Source organism: Opisthocomus hoazin, chromosome 3, assembly GCF_030867145.1.
Source record: "Opisthocomus hoazin isolate bOpiHoa1 chromosome 3, bOpiHoa1.hap1, whole genome shotgun sequence".
Lineage (NCBI taxonomy): Eukaryota > Metazoa > Chordata > Aves > Opisthocomiformes > Opisthocomidae > Opisthocomus > Opisthocomus hoazin.
Window position 1 is genome coordinate 59,308,813 of NC_134416.1, and position 22,663 is coordinate 59,331,475.

The following is a 22,663-nucleotide window of genomic DNA, read 5'->3' on the forward strand; positions in this document are numbered from 1 at the left end:
TATAAAAATGTCTTAAATAGCACCTGCCAAAAAGTGCACAAACAAAGTCTGGTCCGAGACTTAAAAATATATTGAAGTGCAGCAATGGCTTCTTTCTGAACATGGTGGAAATACTAATGTGGAGCAGGGACAGGTAGGAGTGTTCAGAAATGGCTAGCGAGCTGGCGTACTGTGGCTGCTGCATATTATACCCAGCCTGTTCAGCCCGTTCAAACCCTGCCTTGCTTCCTGTTGTCTCTCAAGGTGTGTTTGGATTGTGACTGCGAGGGGCATGAACACCTTTTGTGTATTCATGGGTGTTTAATATGTAATGCAGTTCCCACTACAGGGGAGCTCCAGTCCCGGACTAGGAGTTCTAGGTGGTACCATAACGCAGAGAAAAGAATGCATAGAGATGTGCAGCCTAGTTAGATCTATATCAATGAAGAAAATGCCATATGATATTCCAGAGAATAAATACCACATCCCCGTAAAACTTCTGACTACCCACAGAAGCACTGCAGAATAGGATCAGATGAAATGCCAACAAGAGAAATGATCTAGCTCTAGCCAATAGTTGATGTGTATGTATATATACACACACTTATAAAATATGTATTTTCAAACTGATTATCTAGTTTTGTGAAAAGAGCAATTTGAAAGAAGAAAGTCTCTGGAATAATCAGTTTTGTCATTACTCAAATGATATATTTTTTAAGCATCTCTATATTAAATTGGAAATTTAGAATGTTTTTTTTAGCTAGTGGTGACATGCTTGCATATATTTCGTAAAACAATAGGACTGTGGCTCATCACTACTGTATGTTTTAAACACTATGTTACAGGCCAAATGTTTTTATGTTCTTTTCACATTTGGAAAGAGATGGAGAATTTACAGGTCTATCTCCTTCTTTTCTTCATCCTCTGAAAGGTCTAATGCTGACGCCTCTAAATGCAGGAGGAGGTGATACAGAAAGCCAGCCAGAGCACTAGTCAGTGTCATGGGAGCTATAGATAAAATTTCTACATGCACCTCAGTTGCTTAGTAATCTAAGCCTCGTTGAAAGCTAATGGGACTTGAAAGCACTTTGAAAATTTGATTTTGTGAAAGCCAATTTTCACATACAGTAATGTGCAGGGAGCAGGGCTTGCTGACTGGCTAGCTCCAAGCAGGTAGGATTTAGTCTGCGCTTGAAAATCAGCCAATTACTATTCACTGTGCTGTCCCTTGGCTGATAATGAGAGAAGGCTGTGGTTTTCCTCAGCAAAGGATACAGTAGAAAGCCTATGTGTTGCCAGTAGCTGCACTAGGCAGGATTTGTCCCGATAAAGCATTTCAGCTTGCTTTATAAGCAGCATTTTCCTGAAATGTCAAGCTAACAAGATTCAGTCAGATCTGTTTCTTATTGACAATCCATCTAAGGTGAGGAAATAATGAAAAACACATTTTAAATTCATAGCTCGATCCTGATTAACCCACTTGAGTGTAGCTGAGGTGACACTGGAATGGTGTTGCTGCGCTCTTTTTTTTGCGTTGTAATGTGGTGTCCTTGCAAAAGGCCAAAAAAAAGAAATGGTGGAGTGGCTACAACTCAAATATAGATTCTGCATATATTTTATATGCACAGTATGTTCTGAAGACTAAGTTAAAACTGGAGTTAGGAGAAACCAAACATTTTTTATTTGTTTGCGAATTAAGTTCTGGTAGCATTCTGGCTTACAAAATGGTGTTCTTTCTTACTTGACTATGAGTTAATTATTGCTTCTGCAAACAAGTGGCTCCTCTCTGTGCCATCTCTGAATCTGCTGCCATGGAGGAATCAGTTAAAAGAAGGTTTAAAACTGAAGGGGATGTTTTTTCCATAGCTCACATAAGAGTAGCCATAGCCTCAGGCTTCCTTGCCTGGGCTGCCTCCTGGCTTCACATACTTATAGGGGACCAGCCTCATTGGAAGTTCATCCACAGATTTGTTTATTTGTATTTTTCCAAGGCAAGAGACATTTCCAATAAGGTTTTATCAGGAAAGCCAGCATAGATGTATAATTACAATATAGCCCTGATGAAGATTACATAATAATTAATATTTGTAAGGCTAAAAGTAGAAAGCGCATTTCAAATGCCATCACTATATATATAGGCAATACTATAAGTCAAATGAAATAAAGTGATAAAAGCGAGAATGTGTTTTTTCAGCTCATTACAGGGGTTTTGTTTAATTTCATTGAGATTCTTTAGTGCACAAAATGTCTGGGGCTGGAATACGCAGAAGCAACAAATAATAATTAATACTGAAGTATGGCAGCTAGAAACCACCAATTAATAAATAACACTGAAGTATTCAAGGCCAAGTTTTGCCAGTACAAATGTCTGCTGCCTTTTAGTGTGCGAATTCTTACAGTCACAGGGCTATGGGAGACTTCGGTAAATGTGAATAAGTGCGTGATGCTGGGGTGCGTTTTACCCTCAATGCTGTTTTAGTTTCTGGAACAGACTTGGGAGGAGTTTAATTAAAGCCTTAGAAGCATCCAGGTTATATGACCTGATTCTTTTTCATCATTATTTTCTTGACACCTTAAAATACGAAAGACTGATCTGTATACATTTGGGTAGCTACTGGTGAGTGGTGGGCCCATATGGTTTAGTGATATCTTGACCACACTTTTATCTCAGACTTGAAAATTATTCACAGTATTTACAGGGGCATACATACTGTTCCTACGAAAACAGTCTTGTATAAGCCTTTAAAGTCAGTTTAAGTATATATGTTACGGTAGAAAACAACTGTCTAAAGCTATTTTGAGAGGAGTTATTGCAGAAAGACTGCATGATCACTGCCTGAGTTTTTTAAGTTTTTACAGCAGAGCTTTGTTCTGGACTTTACTGGCCTCCATGGAGGCACTATACCCTTAAGAGCTCCTGGAAGAGTGAGTAAAAGTTAAATGCATGCTACCGTACCTATTCAGCAAGCATATGATAAAGACTGTTCTTGACAAATCAGATTATCAGCAACTAATCAGATCTTCAAAGCATCTTCCATTCCAAAACCAGCTTGTTTGAGGAGGGCGGGGGTGAGCCAGCATACAGATGTACTGCTGTGTGGCAGTGGCGGTGCAGTTACAAAAAAATTCTGAACTAGCAGTTTATCTTGCTAGTTGGCTAAATTCTGTCACTTCTCTTTATAGTATGCTGCCTATTTTAGATAGAAAGATCAAGACAGTTTCCTTTACTTTATGAAAAAGTGGGACCTAATCTTCCACTCCTTAGTCTGCACATGGTCATGAAAGAGGTGTCCAGGTTTGCAGAGCTGCTGACCACTGATGAGCTTCCCAGGAGGTGACTGGGAGGCTGACAGAACTGAACGCTCAGGAAAACCTGGTCACCAAATGATCCGCCTGCAAATTCCTGTTGATAAAATCATAAAATCTTGGGCATATTGCCCTATTGAGTAGGGAAAAAAAGTACTTCAGTTAAGGGAGATGTTCCCTTGCCTGCATTCAGTGATATTTATAGTTTGAAGTAACATTTAACTGCAGTTTTTTACGTAACTTTTTCTGAAAGGGCATTTTGTTCTTACCTCTGAATTCTAGCATGGTTAAATAACATGCAGTTATGGATTATCAGATCACTGGACTGGCAGAGCATTAGTAACCCTGTAATTTTGCTTTGTCCTGCAAAATTCTCTGTAAATTATCCTAAATCTAGTCTGTCCCATTTAAAAGGTTTATTGGGAAATCTTTTAATCTATGATCTTGGAGTCTATTCTCCCAGTAATTTTCTTTTTCTTTTTGTTTAGTCTCTGGTTTTACGTTTTCATGTGTATTTTGAACAATTTCTGTTACCTGGTGGGTTTGGGAGTTTTTGACGGTGTAGTTGCAAAGGGAATCATTGCTTTTTGGCTTTTTTTGCCATGCAGCCATATCTGTTAATAACAAAACATTTACTGTATCTCAGGTTCATTTTGAAGGGATCATACATAGTAAGGAACGAAGGCTAAAATGCAGCTCCCTCTGTGCAGGCAGATTAGCTAGTTGTCCTTGCGTGGTCAAGCTGTAGGCAGTCACAACAGCAAGCAGTGTGTTTTGCTTCAGTAAAAAGTGAAGACAATTCTCATTGCTACTAGAAACTGCAGTAACCATCAGGTGAGGGGACCATTTTATAACCACCTCCTCGCATGGGGTGGATGCGTCTACTCACTGGAAGGAGGTTTGCTGCGCTCTTTTCGAGATGGCATTGAACTGCTGCAGGTGCAAGTCTTGCATCTTGCCAGTCCGCTGCCTCTGTCAACACCCGCTAACGGCTGCTGCTGCCCATGCACCGTCCCTGGGGAGCCTTCCGAGCTTGAAGGTATCTGCTTGTTTCCTCCACATTTCTAGCTTTAATATCTATCATTGAATTTGGCCTCAGGTGGGCCAAGCACTAGCTTGGGGATTTGGCATTCTATGCTAGAAAAAGGCTTTAGATGTTATTTGTTCCTTGTTTAAGCTGCTTGCTTTTCTAGAAATGGAAAAATGAGCCATAGATTTAAAGTCTCATCTGAGTAAGTGCTGGAGACTTTTCAGGATTCAGGTTTTACTTGTTTCTTGTGTGTTTGCTTTCTTTCCCACATCTGAACACTTTTTCCTGTATTCTGGGCTAGTTCATCACATTCGAATTGATCACATCGCCTGGTAGCAATACCAGTTGTTAGAAATGGGTTTCACAATAGCAAGCAGAAAGAGATGCTCTAGAAAGCTCTGTGTACAGAAGTAGCTTCTTAAAAGTTTAAATCATTCTTAAAAGCTGTGTGATTTTCCGCTTCCTAATATGTTTTCATTTCCAGAGCAGCAACTGACAACTACTGGTAATACAGCTAATGGCTGTGATATATACAACTGATCATTTCTGTTGAATTTTTTCAGTAATGCATTTAATTAGCTTGGGGTTTGGTGGGTTGATTTCTTTTTCTTATTTTCCTTTGCTTTTCATCTTCTGGTTGCAGTATGTTGTTGATTTCTTTTTTTCACAGCAGAAATCTTTGATGCCAACTACTATATTGTGTAGCTAATGGGATACGCCGCAGGCTTGCTGTTAGGCAGCACAGTACCTTCTCTGCAGACCTTCTCCTCCTGCAAGGGGGCAACTGCTGAGAATAACCTTCCTGGCCATTGTGCACACATCTGTTAAGTCGATGCTTAGAACAATTATAGGCTCTTTCTCTCCCTACCACAAGTCTCTGGAATCAAATTGTTCAGTTCTTCATGACAGTAAATCCTCCAACCCTACCTAGCCTCTAACGCTTTTCAATTCTGGTTGGAGACAAGTAATAATTTATTCATATGTCAGAAAATAATTTGAAAAATGTCAAGAAGAAAAGAAAAATGGGGTAGAAAAGAATTACTTTCTGAGACTTTTAGGTAGATTTTTGGGTGTTTTTTCTCATTTTGATGTCCTGAACGTGAAAGAATTTTAGAGGCCGCATGTAAGAATTGGAGAGGGAAAGCAAGAAAGCACTTGAGAATACTTGAGGAGAGCAGGAAATCCTGTCAAGCACTTTTAATCATGATTGTCTTATCGTTTAGATAGTAAGATTGAGAAGAGCGTACTCAGCATGCAGAATAGGACATTTCTTCTAGAAGAACATTTGGAATCAAGCTTGAAAGACTTGTCAGAGCTCAGCTCTTTCTCTGGCCTGAAAAATGCTGTTACTTTTTCTAAAGATTTATCTTTCTTGTAATTTATTATCTTTTTTTTTCTTTATGAAGAATGACAAATTCAAAATCCATAGGAAGAAATCAGTGTTGAGGATCTCTCCCCAGTTGTAATTTGTGATTTCAGGATCTGAAATGTAGGAAACTTTAAATCATGAGATGAATTGCGCTGTCTGTATTAAAAAAAAAAAAAAAAAAAAAAAAGGCATAAATTGTTGCAGGTTATCCCAGATCTGTCAGAAAGAAATGACAGCTACAAAGTAGGGCCCAGCCATCTTGTATCTCAAGCAAATCTGTAGGAAAGAAAACTGAAATAATACAGAAAGAAGCTTGCTACATTGCCCCTCAGTTGCTCAAAGATTCTGGCCTCTGGCAAGGGGAAAGGAAGAGGGCTGTGTAGACAAAGGATCTTTTTTCACCTTTCCTGCAGCTTTACCAAAAAGATATTCAGATGAACAATCTTGAAATATCACATAATCCTGGGGTGACAGAATGCAGTGGAGCCATTTAGATATTCTCCATTAAACCAGGTTGTGAATCAGGACTCTCGAAGCAAAAGTGTTGTTATTTTTTGTCCTTGATCAAGCTTAAATAATGTGTCATGAACTTGCAGACTTTTTCCAGGACATTACTCTGTGGAGAACTGCCTTTCCCTAATCCTATTTTTAGCGACACTCCTTCAAAGACGATAGCAATAGTACTTTTGCTGAATATTTGTTTGACATTGAGAGGAAGGAAGGAACTATACAGAGATAGTATTTTCATCAGTGAGTAAAACAGTCTCCTTCCTTTTCCAGTAGGAGAGCTTGGCCCAAGATCTTCCTAATGCTGTTGTGACTTTAATTGCCCAAAAAGCTATATTGAATCCTACATTATTAAAACACAAGCAAGCTAAATTTTCACTATAATTTATATTAATTATCTCACTGTGACATTAAAAATTGCACTCGGACCATGTCTGTGTTACATATCCAGGACACTTATGTACAAATAAAATACTTACTGTAAATTTCAATGTGGTGGAGAGTGATTTAACTCTTGTCATACTTCAGAATGGAATCTCACAAAAATATCAACCGTTCTGTCCTGTAAATTAAAAGGAAAAAAAGGTGTCCAGTTTTGCAGCCACAACATCAGCTTGAATTTGGTAATTTCTGAAACTTTAGTTTTAGATTCCACTGTTATTTCTACTCTGAGACCTTCTGACATATCTTGTGTTCTTACAGTCATAGCTTCCTGTTGTTTTAAGTGGCTTTTTCTCCTATTATATGAACTACTAAAGCAAGCAAAATAAAAATTCAGTGACTATAGGGAAACCTATGAAACTGACTGTATATGCAGCATTTTTAAAAGCAGAGAAAGTAAGGGGGGGAATAAATAATTTCTTTAAATGTTCTATGCAAATTATTCATGATAAAATTATCCCTTGAAATTTTTGAAAATACAAAAAAATCAAAAGTTTTAGACTATTACCATGCTTTTTCTTAAACTTGAGTTCTAAGAAAGTTACATTATAACTGTGATGTTATTTGCCTAGTGATTTAGTTTTGACTTGCCTATAATATCATAGAATAACAAAGTCATGGAATCACAGAATGGTTTGGGTTGGAAGGCACATTCACAGATCATCTAGTCCAACCCCCTGCCATGATAATATAGTAATAATATATTACTATATTTTTCACTAAGTACTTGACTTTCAGAGTGAAAATTTTATTTTCAAAGGGAGCTCAAAGTACCAAAACATGGGTGCCAAACTACCCAAATCTGTCAATGTATGGTTTTGTAATACTTTAAGAGTGTTGATTTCTTCACCAGATGAACATTAGGCAAATACACTATCCATTTGTGCTCCAATTAGCTGATCTAAGCCATTCCTTTCAGTAAGCCACTAATTGCTTCCAGCAGTGTGACAGTCCAGTAATGGATTCAGGATGGATGTTAAGTTTATAGTACCTGATAGTATTTTACATTTGTGTATTCTACTTGGCTCAGTGATTTTAGAGCAGCGGTTTAAAATTGGGGTGGCACACCGAACGTCATGGGTAAGGCGTGTAGGCTAGAAACAGACATGACCAGGCATACACACAGTGATACGGTTGTTCTCCACAATTTACATTTCTGTAACATTTCCTGTGGGCTGGTACCCAGGTTCAGAGCAACGCTGGAGGAAGCCCTTTGTGTTCGTCTACAAAAGCACCCAGGTTGCTGGGGAAAGCACTGCCGAGGACATGGCTGCCGTGGCATGCCAGGGTTCTTTACTGCTTTCCCCGCTGTTTTGCAAGGTGATATACTGCTGCAAAAAACTATAACTTGTGTCTCACTTCAGGAAGTACAATTTAGGAGCTGGGGTAATTTGATGGATAGTGTATACTAAGAAAAATATTAGAAACCAGGAAAGGCCACATAGTCCATTGAGGCTCGTTTCATTCCAAATACACCTTCCCTAGGTTATCATCCAATTGTTAAGAGAAAGAGTAATGTTATCCATTTTTTATAATTCCACTTCTGGGTATTACAGAAATAAATACCTAAATGCTGGAGAACTAACTTTCTTTCAAAGCACTATTTCAGGGGAAAAAAATACTTAAATGCAGATAGGTGGGATGACAGAAAAGAAATTGACCCTAAATGAAAAATATGATGATAGTGATATGAATATATGTGTATAGTCACGGTTTCTCAAAGTTCCCCAGAGACAAGCTTCCAATCGTGAGACTTTCATATAGTAACCTTTCCTTTGATTTATTGTTTCAGGACCAATGCAGGAGACAATATATGACTTTTGGAGAATGGTATGGCATGAAAACACAGCCAGCATAATCATGGTTACTAATCTCGTGGAAGTGGGAAGGGTAAGTGATTTTTGTACTTAAAAAGATGAAAGACTTCCAAGGTGTTTGCTTTTGGAAATTAAATAGCAGACCAACAAGATGCTTATATACTGAGTGTAGCACGTAAAATATTTATGACTGCCTGTGCTAAGAGGTTCATTACCAATTATTTTTAAACATGCCTTGAACGCTTGGCTTTGGAAACATTGGCACAATGAAAAAGTAAACTGATAAAGCTGCATTCTGTACAGCACAGCCTGCAAAGACTGCCAAAGAGGGAAAGCGTCGTATCTTTGTATGTATCTCAGACATACCATTTCTATTAAGGGAAACCATGGAATTGGTTACAGAACAAGGTATGGAGTCATCTTTTTTTTGAGGGAGGCTGAGGGGGAGTAATTCTGAAACAGGTTTCTGAGAAAAGTAGTTAAACTGTGAAATTGCACCTGGTTCATAGTATATTAGTCTAAATCAACCTGGTTTGAGTTTTCCTTCCTGTAAGGCTTCTGGACTAAAACAGAAAAAAATAGCTTTGCTCATTTGTACACTAAATTTGTTGAGGAGGTCTTCTTCAGGAGCAGAGTAGTAAAGGAAAGCTTGAGTTACCTGGCTGCTACGGTGTAATTTTCTTTCTTTGCTTGATAACTTCCAAAATAGGCCTCCTACTCGAGTCATTATGGCTAATTTTTTTTCAACAGTTATTGAATGGAACAATTTTCTTTGTTTCTCACAACCATCAATAACTGAGTCTTTTCATTTACTGCTTTGTCTATGCGCTGATGTCTTAATTCTCATCTGGGAAGGTTTTTTTCAAGGAAATTTGCTTGCGATCTGGGCATATAGTTTTCATTTGGAATGAAAAGAGCCCACTGCTTTTATTGCAACTACTGCCATTACTGTAAATCGAAGTGTTGAAATAAGAAGTCAAGTGCACATATCTTGGTGTGAGCCACATGGTTTTAAGAGATGTTTTTAGTTTCACCCTGCTGGAGTGGCTGATACCCCTCTGCCCTGTGGTATTTGCATGAGGAGAGAGAGCACTTTGGTGTGAGTTGAAGTGTCGGATCTTGTCTGCTTTTTAAGCAAGTCCAGTCTTACAGTCTCAATTTATTCTTCCTTATGTCCTTTGTCAATTGTTAACATAAATCCTAACGTTTAGGTATCTGTGTGCCCAAGCCTGCCAACAGATCAGGTGCCAGTATTATTTTTAGATACAAAAAAGAGGGGATTTGTGACTGCAATTAACACCTGCTGCAGGAACACATGTACGACTAATTGCAGAGCCAAAAAAGGATCATGGAGGCCACTTTAAAAATTCAGTCCCTTGAGTGAGGAAGAAGGTAGAAATAGTTTGATGGTCACATATCAATTCAAAACGGGTGGAATTGTAAGAATAGGAAGCTCTCCAGCAAACTCTTGGAGCTTTATACACATTCATAAGTATCCAAGCACACAACTTAAAAAGGGATGTTTTCAGGGTATGGCTAAACAAACCTTAGAACAAAAATAGCGTACTGTGTGAAACCACATACTGTTTTCCTAAAGTCAGTATTTGAAAGCATCAATTAGAGCGAACCGTCAGGTATCAGCCCGGGAGACGCCCGTCTTGGTGCCAGCACTGCTGGCCTCAGCTCCCAGCGTTTAGGTATGCAGCACATTCCCTTAGCAGCCAGCAGCAGTTTGTGCCACTATGGAGATTTCTTCAGGGTACAAGAGTCCTAGTGGGATACACAGCTGCGGCTTTGTTGTTTCTGGCTGTGGCAGAAATGACTTTGTTCTCACTATCTCTGGAGGCCAACGTAGGTGAGATCAGAGAGCAGAAATTGAAATGCGCTTTTAATGGAAATGAGATCGTATGAGCCACAGAACAGTGCACCCGCTTCTCCGTTGGTGCTTCTGTCCCTCTCCCAGAGCTGGAACCATCAGCAACAAGGAGGCAGATTACAAACGCACCATCTGTCCCGCAACCCCTAACACAAGCTCTGTGCCACCTTGATTAGTAATGATTTTAATGGGCGTTTTGGTAGCATTCCTGCAGGGCAAACTTTGTAACCTTCCCAACCTTGAGGTTTTCTGTTTCAATTGCTATTGCTGGTGTAAGATTTATAGGGGTTTATTATTTTTATTTTTTAACCCTCTTGACCAATTGTAAGCCGAGGAGGAAAATTCCTTTATATTTTCAGGGAAGAGGAATATCTATTTAACATGTTTGCCACACAGTGTACGTCCTTCATGAATTAATCATTGAGGGGGCGTATGTGTATTTGTTTACCAGGACTGGCTGCATAGTCATTAAATCAGTGCTAGGAACTTGCTTCTTGCCCTGGAGCATTATGCATCAGGACTGTTTTAATTGTGGATGGAGGAAGCACCATGAGGCTGTCCCTAATGCAAGCACCTGCTGCAAATGACTCAGTCCCCGCATTACCCTCCAGCAGGGTCCGGGTACATCTGCCAATATCTGTCATTATCTGAGGCACACTTGTCAAAACCATGCATCCCTTTAAGCTCTTGTGTGTTCCAGCAAGGGACCCTTGTCAGTGTTTCTGGCACCTGCAGACTGCTGTGCACCTGGTATTTAAATGGCACAGAAATGTGTTTTGATTGTTTTCTCTCTTTAATGAACCCACCTGAGGGACATTTAGCTCTTTATCTAGTAGCCTGTTACCCAGTCACTCACATTTACACTGCTTGTGTGGAAATTTGGAACTCACTTGTGCTGTTATACTAATCCATCTGCCAGAAGTCTTATCACAAAATCTGCAGGGCTCCCTAAGGCGACTTTTGTACTGGTAATTTAAGCTAATGATTTCTAAACATATTTAGTCAGTTTTATGAAGACCTCATTAGAATGTGACTGTTTATTAAAAATCCAAATGAGGTCTCACAGTCATTTAGAAAAATCATTGCTGAGTTGCAGAGACAGTTCTTCGATAACAGATGATGAGGTGGTTTTTAGTTAAGATTGGCCTAGATTGACGTAAGAACTGTTACAAAAAAACTAAACAAATGAGCAGCCCTTGAAGCAGACTTGAAAAAAAGCCCCTGTCTTCTTCATGCTGGGATCAACAACTTTCCAACCACAAAGAAGTTCACAAAAAGGGAATGACAAGTAATTAATGGTACGATATACCAAAGTTTTAGTACAAGAATCAGAATTTTCCAAACCACACACTAACAGGTAAAAAGCAAAACCAAGACTCATAAAAACATATCAGTGTGACCACAAGCTATTTCAAAACAATGCATTTTGGATTATATTAATGCAAGAGGCCTCCGTGCCTCATGTTTGTAAGTGATAGAGAAACTGAAGATAGTAGTATAATTTCAGACATCTTTTCCCGAGAGACTTAGCATTATCTGGTGGATTATTGCAGAAGAAACAAAACTTTTTATCCCACCAGTGTAGGGGTGATCGGCAAATAGACACCAGAGAACATCTTGCTTACTCCAAGACACTGCTCTGGAGTACAGACTCCAAGCTGGATCCTTCTGTGGAAAGCAGTGGGAACTGGATCAAGGTCTTCATGTACTGGCCAAAGTCTCGGGTTGCTTCTTGAAGTGTTTCAATGTTTGCACACGTTGAAACATTTCTTTCCTTCTGAAAGAGTTATGTTGGGAAGATTTAGAGTATATTCAATTGTGCCATCTAGCTGTCACCACCATCTTTGCTCTTGTTGGGCTGGTACTAACACTCAGTTGGCAGAATCAAACTTGGCATGTCACGTCATTTGTCATTTGTCAGTCGTCAGTTTCTCTCCCACTCCTTGTTTTTGCTTGAGGCAGAAGAAATTTTGTAATATCTGATTAATAAATGGTGAAATACACTGATGAAATTCAGTGGAGGTGGTTGATACATAAATGTGCTGCAAGGACTCATGATTGTCTATCATGCTTTTAATATAACAAAGTATTTACAAAAAAATCACTAGAAATAATTATAAAAAATAAAACCTCACCCCAGGAGCATAGTAATTACAGTAATTAGAGTTTCTCAATTATTATCCAGAATTAGGAAACAGCCAGTGCTAATAGTGTTAATAAGCACACAAAAGACCCTTTTTTGAAAGGAGGCAAGGTTGACTACAACAGAATGGATGCGACACAAACAGGGGAATGAAGGTCAGCCATGGATTGGTAAACAGCTCCTATGCCTGCATGCACGCTTTAGTGCTGCTGAAACAGCCTCCTGCTGCCATCTTACCTCTCAGGAGTGCTGTGCTTTCCCATTCCCATCTCAGACTCCTCCTGGGTGACTGTGCCCTCCCAGGAGCCTGCAGGGCTGTATCAGCATGGGGAAAAAGAAAGAACACAGTGGCGGCTTAGCTATTCCTTTGCTTGGGATTGGCAGTTGAAGCTACACGCATGGCACTCTCATCTGCCTTGCTGCAAAAATGTTGATGGCTCTGACTTTTCATGCTTTAAAGAGTACTGGGGTCCACATGACAGTGAGGAGACCCGTGTAATGGTCTTCTGGCAGAGAGGGAATATCTCCTTGATGCTGCCTGGCTAAAAAGCATTCCCTGTTGTAAGATAAAATCTGTCAGAGAAGAGTTGTTCTTCTCAGGCAAGACTGTATAGACCCAGCCCTAGGCAGTCATATGTGCATGTGCTTGGGCCTTGGGTGCTCAAGATGTGCAGCCCTGGGCAGCGTTCAAGAGACATTTCTAAAACAGATACAAATATGTTTACTGAAACACGCAAAATCCAGAAGTCTTTATGTTGAACCAGATCTTCCTCAGATCCACCTGGTGATCCATTTCTGTTATTGAGAGACATTAGACATCCGAGAAAATCTGCCAAATAAAGCTCTGTCCGAAGATTTCTTACTGAAAACATATTGCAAGAACCAAACAAAAACCTCATAGGAAATTCCAGCCAAATAAAAACTGTGTGAGATTTCCAATGGACTTGCCACATATTCTTAGAATAAAAGAGGAATTTTTTCACACAAAGCTATAATGAAGCTTGCACTTACGCATTTTACAAGTTTTGAGATTCTTCATGCAGAAGAACCCTCAAATAAACAAAGGTAAATTCAAATTGTGTTTAAAATTCAGCTCACCCATTACAGAGATACCGCAGAGGTGAAACACAGTAACTCTTTAACATGTCTCACAAATAGCACATTTGTATTTAATATAAATGGAAAAACACTCTATCTAATTGAAACTGCCCCTAAATGTAATAAGCCAAATTACCTACAGTGGAATTAGTTCAGGATACTGGCATTAGTGCTCCTCAGGAGGTGTGCCAAAGAGTTTGTAAGCATACTGGTGACGAAGATTTCATTTTAACTTTTCTGCTGAAAGAAAGAAACTACATTTTATAGATGAGAGGGAGAAAGGTTTCTGTATGAAACCCTTCCCTAGCTCTAAGTAATTCTAGTCTCAGCTTCTAAAACCTATAAATAGTGTCCTTCCCCATCTGGAGAGAATTTTTTTCCTAATCATGTTTACCCAGAAAACCTGGGACCTGTGCTTGTGATATATATGTGTTATTTTATATTCTGTTGTTTTACTTTTGGTTTCACTGTCATTCCAGTATCTTTTGTTGGATAGAGTAGAGTTTATACTTTTAGGGAGTATCGATGAGAAATAAAGAAAACAATTGTAATTTAAAACTATTGTTAATCTTTCAAGTCAGCGAACCCTTCTCATCGTCAAAACAGATTTCAGCTTCCTAGACTTCTAACCAGAAAAAAACAAGTTGGCATTACTCCATTGTGTGTAGCAGGGGAGGAGCCCTTAGGGAAGAAAACTGGCTGTTGTTCTTCAGCAAAGAGAAGGAAGGACTCTCCACAATCATCTAATAAAGATGTCCCCAGGTTAGCAATGTTTGCATCATCAAACAGGGCATCAACCCACAAGCTTTCAGCACTATCCCATGACACTCAGAGCAGACGTGGTTTCAGCTCTGTGTTTTGATGCATTCTCGTTTCCAGTAAAAGCTATGTTTCAAAGAATGTTAATCAACAGAGATTAATATCTTAATGCTCACTAATCCAATTGAGATAATTCACTCTGAGAAATAAATAAAAGAGGTTTAAGGATACACAAATACATCGACCCCCTTGTTGTGCTAGCTGCTGAAGTGCTGCCAAGGTGTAGGATACAACTATAAGTGCAGTTTGCAAAGAGGTCTTCAAGTTCTTCTTTGAAATGTTGGGGCTAGCAGAATGGCTTCATCACTGCAAGTTGCCTCACCTCAGCAGTCTCATGAAATTAATCTCAGTCTCTCCACGCAGGAAGAAGTATCCTGGAGGCACCAATAGTTTTACCTCACCCAGCAAAGTAGCATGTAGAGCTTTCTAACCTAACCTCAGACGATCAGGTTTCAGAGCCAGAAGGCAATCCGCTAAATTGATGGTTCTCTGTAGCTCAAAAAATGGCATGATTTTGCTCTTGGGACGGAAGCATGATTCAGAGCACAGGCTGTTCTGTTCGATGCAGGCACATCAGGTCCTCAGAGCACAGGATCTGAGCAATATGCCCATGATTTCACAGTTGTGTAAGGGATTAAGACAGGCTTTGAGGAGCTCCAGCTAATCCTGGCTTGGGACCTTCATCTTGGCATGGGACCACCCTTCTCATGTGCTCTGTTCTCAGCCTTTTTATCTCCAGGGCTGTACTATAGTGCACTAATTTACAACCTTTTTTAATGACCAGTGGGAGACAAAACTTCCTGAACATAAACAGTGAAACAGAGGCAATCCATATTCTTCTGTTGGTATTAGCAACGGAGGTGGGAACACTAGAACAGCTTTACCTTGGGTTACCTTTACCCAACAGCAATTCTTTTGGATTGATTCTTTTTTGTGGACACAGGAAGGCCGCACCATGGGTTTGGCCTGTCAGCTTCATTTCATCTAACCCAAGCTACCAGGTTGATGGTATGCTAACAGTATAGCTGATTCTTAAGAACAAAGGGATCACACTCATTCCCTTAGGCAGAAAGCGTTAGTATGTGGCTACTGCTGGACATGTCCAGAAAGCCAGCTGTTCTGGGCAGAAGTTAAATGAGAGTGCATCCACCAGGCGCCCTAGGGTTGTGCTCTGGGGCAACATAGGGCAGCAGAAGGTGGAGAGTTATATCAGCTCTGAGTCGTCACTGGAAGAAGTTAGACTGAGCTAGTAAAATTCATGGAGACATCTCTCCCTCTCTGGGAGCTGTGAACAATGCAAAGACTTCTGATTGCCTTTATACAGACCCATTCACCTGATGGTGCTGAACAGTATCTTAAATGTTGTATTTCTCAATACTCTTCCATACCTCTTTCGCACAATTGTGAAATGCGGTATAAATCAGTTAACTGACTAGCTCAAAAGCAAACAAAGAAAATGAAAAAAAGAAAGACTGGGTTTTATCTTCTGTCAAAGGTTGTTTTATAACTTTAAAAAATGTTCTTAAATCGCAACGCATTGTTTTGTTTGAGAAGTATTTAAATAAAAATACTTTCAATTATTGAATGTCCTTTTGCTTCAAGTTAGCCAAATGAAAGTATATGATGTTATCCTAGCTGTTACAAATTTTCACCAGTGAGCTTGGCTGGCTATTTCATTTTAGATCCTAAAGGTTTCACTTCAAAATTTATGTCTGACTTATCATCATTACTTAGTTCACGATTAATTTTAAATTACAATATATAATACTGCTGTTCACTAACGACAATCCATGCAGTGCATAGCCAGTTATATCACCTTTTTGCTAAGAATATTTCAGAATCAAAGGAAATTGGAAACTTTAAATAATCAGTGTTATTTAAACTGTTCTGTATGAACTACAAAGTGTATCTCACAGCCAGCTCACATATTAATTCTGTAATATTCTTCCTATTCCAGACCTCTAAGTAAATGAATTACTGTACTGGCTTTCATACCGCCTTTAGCTAGATGTGTCACACTGCCAAATGGCTAAATATACAGCTTCAGAAGTCACAATTTGTGTTCATTAGCTATCCACTGCCTGCATTGTTTGTTATATTTAGAAGCAGCAACAACAACTTTCCACCTTCATTTTTAATTCTTAGTTGCTCACATTAGACTATTTTGCTGGGGGATGGAGCTAGGGGGTGGAAGTAGATAATCATCTTCTCCAAATTTCTAAAATTATTAGTAAAATAAACATGTTTGGAACAATTGGACGGTGTACCTTGGGATGAATAGATTAAACCAGAGCATTTTCATTATGTCTCTGGCATTCACCCTTTTATCTCATCTTGTGATGAACATCTGTATTTTTTGGCACGTTGTTAGGATATAAATGTGGGGTGTATCTGAACAAACTCTTAATTATAGTTCTGCTCAGATGAGATTTCAAAATTATGTTTTCTACTTTGGGGACGATATTTACTGTTATGGTAGCAACTGTGTGAAAAAAATATCTAATGCATTTAATATTCAGTTCTGGATTCATGTATCAATTATTTAGCTAAACCTTCTGTTAGTAGGTTTTTTTTGTAAAACATGTACCAAATGTTTATAAAAAGGCAAAGAGATTCATCAAGTCACAGTAGCTAAAGCTGTGCTAAAAAGAAAAAATGAACAAACATATGTTACCAGCAGTGTTTCTCATATTTGATGAGTAAAACCATATTCTATTTTGTTGCAATTGTCTTTTCTTGTACAAATAAAGGCCCTGATCCAAAAAACATTTGTAAGTGTGATTTAGATTTACACTATTTAATCTACTTCTGTCTTTAAGATACATTTGCATGTATTTGAGAGGTCCTGGAGGAAATGGGAGACTGGTCTTTAAGCATTTACTTAACTTTTGGCTCATCAGGAGTCCACAGAGTTCCCATGTTTAGAGCTCAGCACGTGCAGCAGCATTGCAGAACAAGAGCCAAAAGTAGGAAAAAAGCCTGATTTCTATTTTTTTTTTAAAAAAAGGTTGATTTCCCCCCCTTCTCAGTGAGTGAATCATTTAGTGTTGGTCTGTGGCTCTGGCTGCGGCTCTGGCACCGTTCCCATGGCTGTTACAGCCACTATTGCGCTTGGGAGAGTTTTCAGGAAATTGTGTTGTCATGGATCCTTCTGCTCAGCCCCAATCTGCTCCGTGCCCAAAGTCCCCTGTGCAGCAGAGTAAGAAATCCCCAGCAGGCCCAAGCTGCATGAGGCGTGAAAGGCTATAACTTCTGTGCAACATCCCCCAGTGCTTCCCTAATTATTCCACTGGATCATCTTAAATAAGGTTTAAAAAAAGAATGGAAGCAAATCCAACAGTTGAGGCGTAAGAAGGTGGGGACTGTTCTCTTCCAAATTGGTCTTTCTAAATGTCCCTAGTTCTTAGTCATAATCCAGACTGTCTAGACTTACCAAGTTAGAAACAGGCATGTTTTCCTTCAAGGCTGAGCAATTTAATTCAGCCAGGGTTGGTTTTTTTTTTTCCCCAGTTGTTTATTTTACTAAACTAGAGCTGTTTGGAAGATGACAGGCGCCCATCAGAAGGCTAAAGTTAGCAACAAAGAGACGTGCGGATCAGTGGTGCTGCTGCTGGGATCACCACTGCAGCTGCTCCCTTCCTACGTGCGCTGGCCGACCTCGTGTGGTTCAGGTTCCACCTATGGGAAGGATCAGTGAACAGGAAGGAGAAGGGAATCAGCTCCCGAGATGGGGTTGTCAGTGGGCTGCTCCAGTCCGGAGGCAGCATGAATTGCCTTAATCTGCATGGAGAGTCGAAAAATCATCTTAGCCATAGGTAGGAAAACCCCCTTTCAGAGAGTTCCCGGCAATGACTATAAAAGGGCCAGTTTGCCGGACTGAGGGATTTGAACAATGTGCAAGTTGTCTGGGCTATTTTAACAACACAGACAAAACAATGAGCATTCAGTGTTTTTCACTTAGCTTCTATCAAAGGGTTTTTGGAAATACATCTAAACAAATAAGATTTGAATAAATATCAAGTAGATGCAACAATAGATAGCAGCAGAAACTACTAATCTGCATGCAGCAATGTTTAATGCTTTTGAAATTGTTGTTCATTGCTTATAGCTGATATATATGCTGTGGAGATGAATATGCATTTGCCAGAGACCCTGCCGTTTAGGCATATGGGGATTGTCCCTCAGTTTGTCCCTCGGCTGGTGGAAACCTTCTCATCCACACTGCCGCCCTGTCAGCTCACCGGCTGGTGAGCAGGGTCGGTGGAGCAGCCGTGCTGCCCTTGCCCCTGGTACTGGAGTCCACTGCGAGGACTGTGCAGTGTCCCAGCTCCAAGCCTCTCCTGATGGAAGGGAACCACATAACCTGGTTTTTGCCAGTTGTCCTGAAACTGTGCTTAAAACCAGATGAGATGTGAAGAGTAAGAGAATTTTTCTTAGCCAGTACTAATGCAGTTACTAGGCCTGAAGACAAGCATAGAGAAATAAATAAAAATGTGCTTATAGCTACCTGAAGTTCAGTGCTGCTCTAGGAGCTTTCCATCAGCTGTGTAAGCAGCAAGAAGCTGTTAGGATGTGGCTGGGAGCCAGGGCTTATGACCAGGCTACTCTTCTTCGCTGAAGAGGATCCTGATGTGGGGATGTGTTTTTCAAGCCCTTCAACTCAGCTATATTGAGATTTCAGTTTTATCCTGCTAAAGAGTCAGAATAAGGGTCAGAACTACTGACCGTGCCCTGAGAAACTTTTGGTTTTATCTGCCAGTGTTACCACTTTGGTGTGGCAAGACCTCTCTTCTGTCCAGACAGTAAAGAGGAGTTGTACATGGTTATCAGCTACGTCTCTAGGAACAAATTCTGAGGAAAGTATTTTCTTCTGCCTGACAGGACAAGGTTTGACCCTCTGTATAATCCCGCTTTATATACTGACCCTGGAGTTTGAATAAATAAATCATTTGAATCATGCTTTACAGTTTTCACTGTATGCTTATACACACATCGTTGAATTTTACCTGTTGCTCAAGAATAGACATGATAGTAATCCAAATATTTTGGCATGAAAATGGGTTTGAGAAATAATCTTTAACAATTGTGAAGTTTAATTTTTTTTAATCGGTTTTCCATTGAAATTTGAAGAGTTCAGGTTTTTTACCCAATCAATTTAAGTGTATATTTAAGTAAACCAGTAGATTTACATGTATTAAAAGATCCATTTTAAATTTTCCCTTCGGTCAGAGAAAGAGAGAAGCCATTCCATGCAGCAGATGTAGAACAGATGTTATTCCTAGCACGTACTGCACTACTGGACAATGGCCAGATGCAGTGGTGATAGCATAGCTATTACCGTGACAGAGCAGAATAAAATCGAGATATGTAAGTACTGTGTTAGCTTCCCCACCCACCGCCTTGTCCACACAAATGGGAAGGAGGAGAAAATTCTTAAGTCTGTCAGCTCTCTGCCTCATATGGTCCCCACAACCACCCACTTTAAAAAATAGCAGAATAATAGTGCATGTTTTAAGACATTAAATACTGTGAAGTCCATCCCATCTAGGCCACACCAAGGCTCAGAAAATCTGAAATACAGTTCACAAAACCCACTTGCTTTCCATCTCCACAAAACCCACTTTCTTTGCGTCTCCATATCCCGGGATAAATTTCCCAAGAACACACAGCTCCAGAAGCCAGGTGAAATCGCTATGGAGGAAAGGGTAATTTGTCTCACCTAACCTTAGTCATCAAGAAGTCAAACACCTAGGCAAAGGCAGACTCCTTTCATAGTTAACAAAAATAAAGGTGTCTCCAGAAGGCATTCATCCTACTCATCTTAGTTTTAGCTCAGTGAGATGAATCCCACCCATAGTGTTTGGGGTCATCTCATGAATTGATGTTAAAGCCCAGACATAAAACTCATCTCTTGACTTCAAGTGTTGAGTTTTGCCAGGTGAGGTCTCATCAGTTCCTTTGTCAGGTTAATCTGAGAAAACAGATACTTTTCGAACAGTAGAAAAGATCCTTCCTGTCTGAAAAACACATTTTCATTTGGAAGATAGGAAGACATTTTTGAGACAAATCACCAACTAGAGGTTGGGGAAAAAAGCTTCTGGTGGTCGTCGTCCCTCTGGGCACACCCTGCGTTGGAAAGCAGAGGAAATGAACAGTTGCTGTAAATGAGTTACGCAGGGTGTGAATATCTCTTGTGCTCTCTACAAATTTGCCTACTTTACTAACCACAACTCAAATCTCACCTGCAAATCTGAAAGGTCTCTTAAAAAAAGAAAAGGCAATGTCCCTTAAACATTCATCATTTCCACGTGTAGGAAATGTGAATGTTTTGCACAATTGCATTTTAAATCGGAAATCACTGCACAGAATACAGAATAGATTCAGTGTGAGCTTTCTAAAATAAATGAACCTTAATTTCTTTTGTATTTTTTAAAGGTCAAATGCTGCAAATACTGGCCAGATGACACAGAGATATATAAAGACATTAAAGTTACCCTGATAGAAACAGAGCTCCTGGCTGAGTATGTGATTCGAACATTTGCAGTAGAAAAGGTAAGTTACCAAATTCAGTTTCCTTAAATACAACGGTATCTGCCTAAGTAACTTATATACAGATTCAACATGGGAAAGTTAAATCTTTTGACTGACATCCCGGTTTTGTAGCTTTTCTTTGGGTAAACGACTACCGCCCTCTTATGGTAGACTGTGTTTTTCTTTAAATACAGCAACTTTTCTGCGCTTTCCATCGCTGCTGGCCCCTGCCTGAGCTATAAAAAGTGATGTTCCTTGCCTAGCAGAAATCGAAGCCTCCCTCCCAGCAATCAATTGAAAAACACATTCGTGCTGTTTTCCCATCTGATGTTCCCCACAATCATTTTCTGTCTGTACCAGAGGGTGCATGCACCATTATTCAGGGGTCAATGGTGGAGAATACCGTTATCTGTTGGGCCGGCGTGTTCCTGGTCTGCAGAGGCATAGTTTAAACAAGCTAATTTTCTTCTCAAGGCTGTTTCACTTTTCACGCGGAATCCGTCTTTAGAAGGAGAGTTCCAGTCAGTGTGTTGTATTACTGGTCATTAGAATAATGCCATGAATTTATTTGATGCTTACTAGACCTTGTATCTTTCCCAAACAGCTTACAATATATGGGCAGCATACAACTAACTGATAAGGTACTTACTGAAAGTGAGAACAAGCAGATTCAGTCAACGCTGAAGCGTGTCGTGCATTTTATGTCAGTTCAGGCGTTTTATTCAGACTTTGTTAAAGGACAGCAGTCTTTAGCTGTATGTATCAAGACTCAGTTGAGTTGCAGAACAATGAAAGGGCCTCCTTGGAAGACTTGCTATTCCTCATGGCACGCTGCAGTCATGTTCTCTCAGTATCTCCATGAGTAGATTTTCACCTACTTAGCTTAAAAAATTCATTTTGATTTAATTGTAGTACCTGTGATATACTGGTTCTCTCTAATGATGAAATAGTATTCAATTATGGCTTTGAAGAACATAATCTTTAGTATCAAAGAATCCTCCACCCAGGTAGATGAAACTGCCAAAAAGACGACCCCTCAGGGTCTCTGTACATATATCCACAGTAACAAAGAAATTAGTTTTTTCCTATTTTATTCTCCAATCCAATACTTAAATGTGCATCAATACAGCAACCTGAGGGTAATGATAATAGAATTATGCGGTCTGAAGGAACTGAAATAATGTATCATGTTTACCACTATACATATTGTACAATGAATTCATTCAAGCCTGTTGTTTCATTGCATTTAGATATTTTTAATAAACAGATGAAAAACGGTGGCTACACTTTGAAGTAGATGAAGCAGTGGTTTATTTCTATTCTGCAAATTTTAAGCCCATGCTTTGATGTTAGCTTTTCGCTTCTTAACTGGGACTGGAAAAAAAGACCTAGAGGATTTTACAGTTGATCATAACCAAACTGTCTTGAGTAAGTGCATTAGAACAGATAGAGATAAAAGGCACTAAACATTTTATTTCTTAAAAAAAACTCCATCTGAAAAGATTTCATTTAGACACTGCTTTTTAATAGTTGGTAGTTTTTCAGTAAGCCTCTAAAAGCAGTGTCAGTGTAGTCTGAGTAAAGTACATTTGTTTTTGCCCTATTTTCCATATTTTTTAACTCTCACAATGGTATGGGGAGGTCAAGTCTGTACACCTCTTCCATCATAATTCTCTCGAATTTGTTTTTCTGATCTACTGGGACTGATGCTTTTCAGCCTCTGTAAGACAAGCTGCATGATGAGACA

General features: G+C 39.5%; 1 protein-coding gene across 11 annotated transcripts in view; it reads left to right on the forward strand.

Annotated features, from left to right (window-relative positions):
* PTPRM (protein tyrosine phosphatase receptor type M) overlaps positions 1 to 22,663 on the forward strand; it is a 499,856-nt gene that overhangs the window by 455,965 nt on the left and 21,228 nt on the right. For all 11 annotated transcript variants that reach the window (XM_075416445.1, XM_075416446.1, XM_075416448.1 and 8 more), the window contains 2 exons: positions 8,425 to 8,522; positions 20,821 to 20,937. In XM_075416445.1, the coding sequence (XP_075272560.1) occupies positions 8,425 to 8,522; positions 20,821 to 20,937 (215 nt within the window). The remainder of the gene's footprint in view (positions 1 to 8,424; positions 8,523 to 20,820; positions 20,938 to 22,663) is intronic.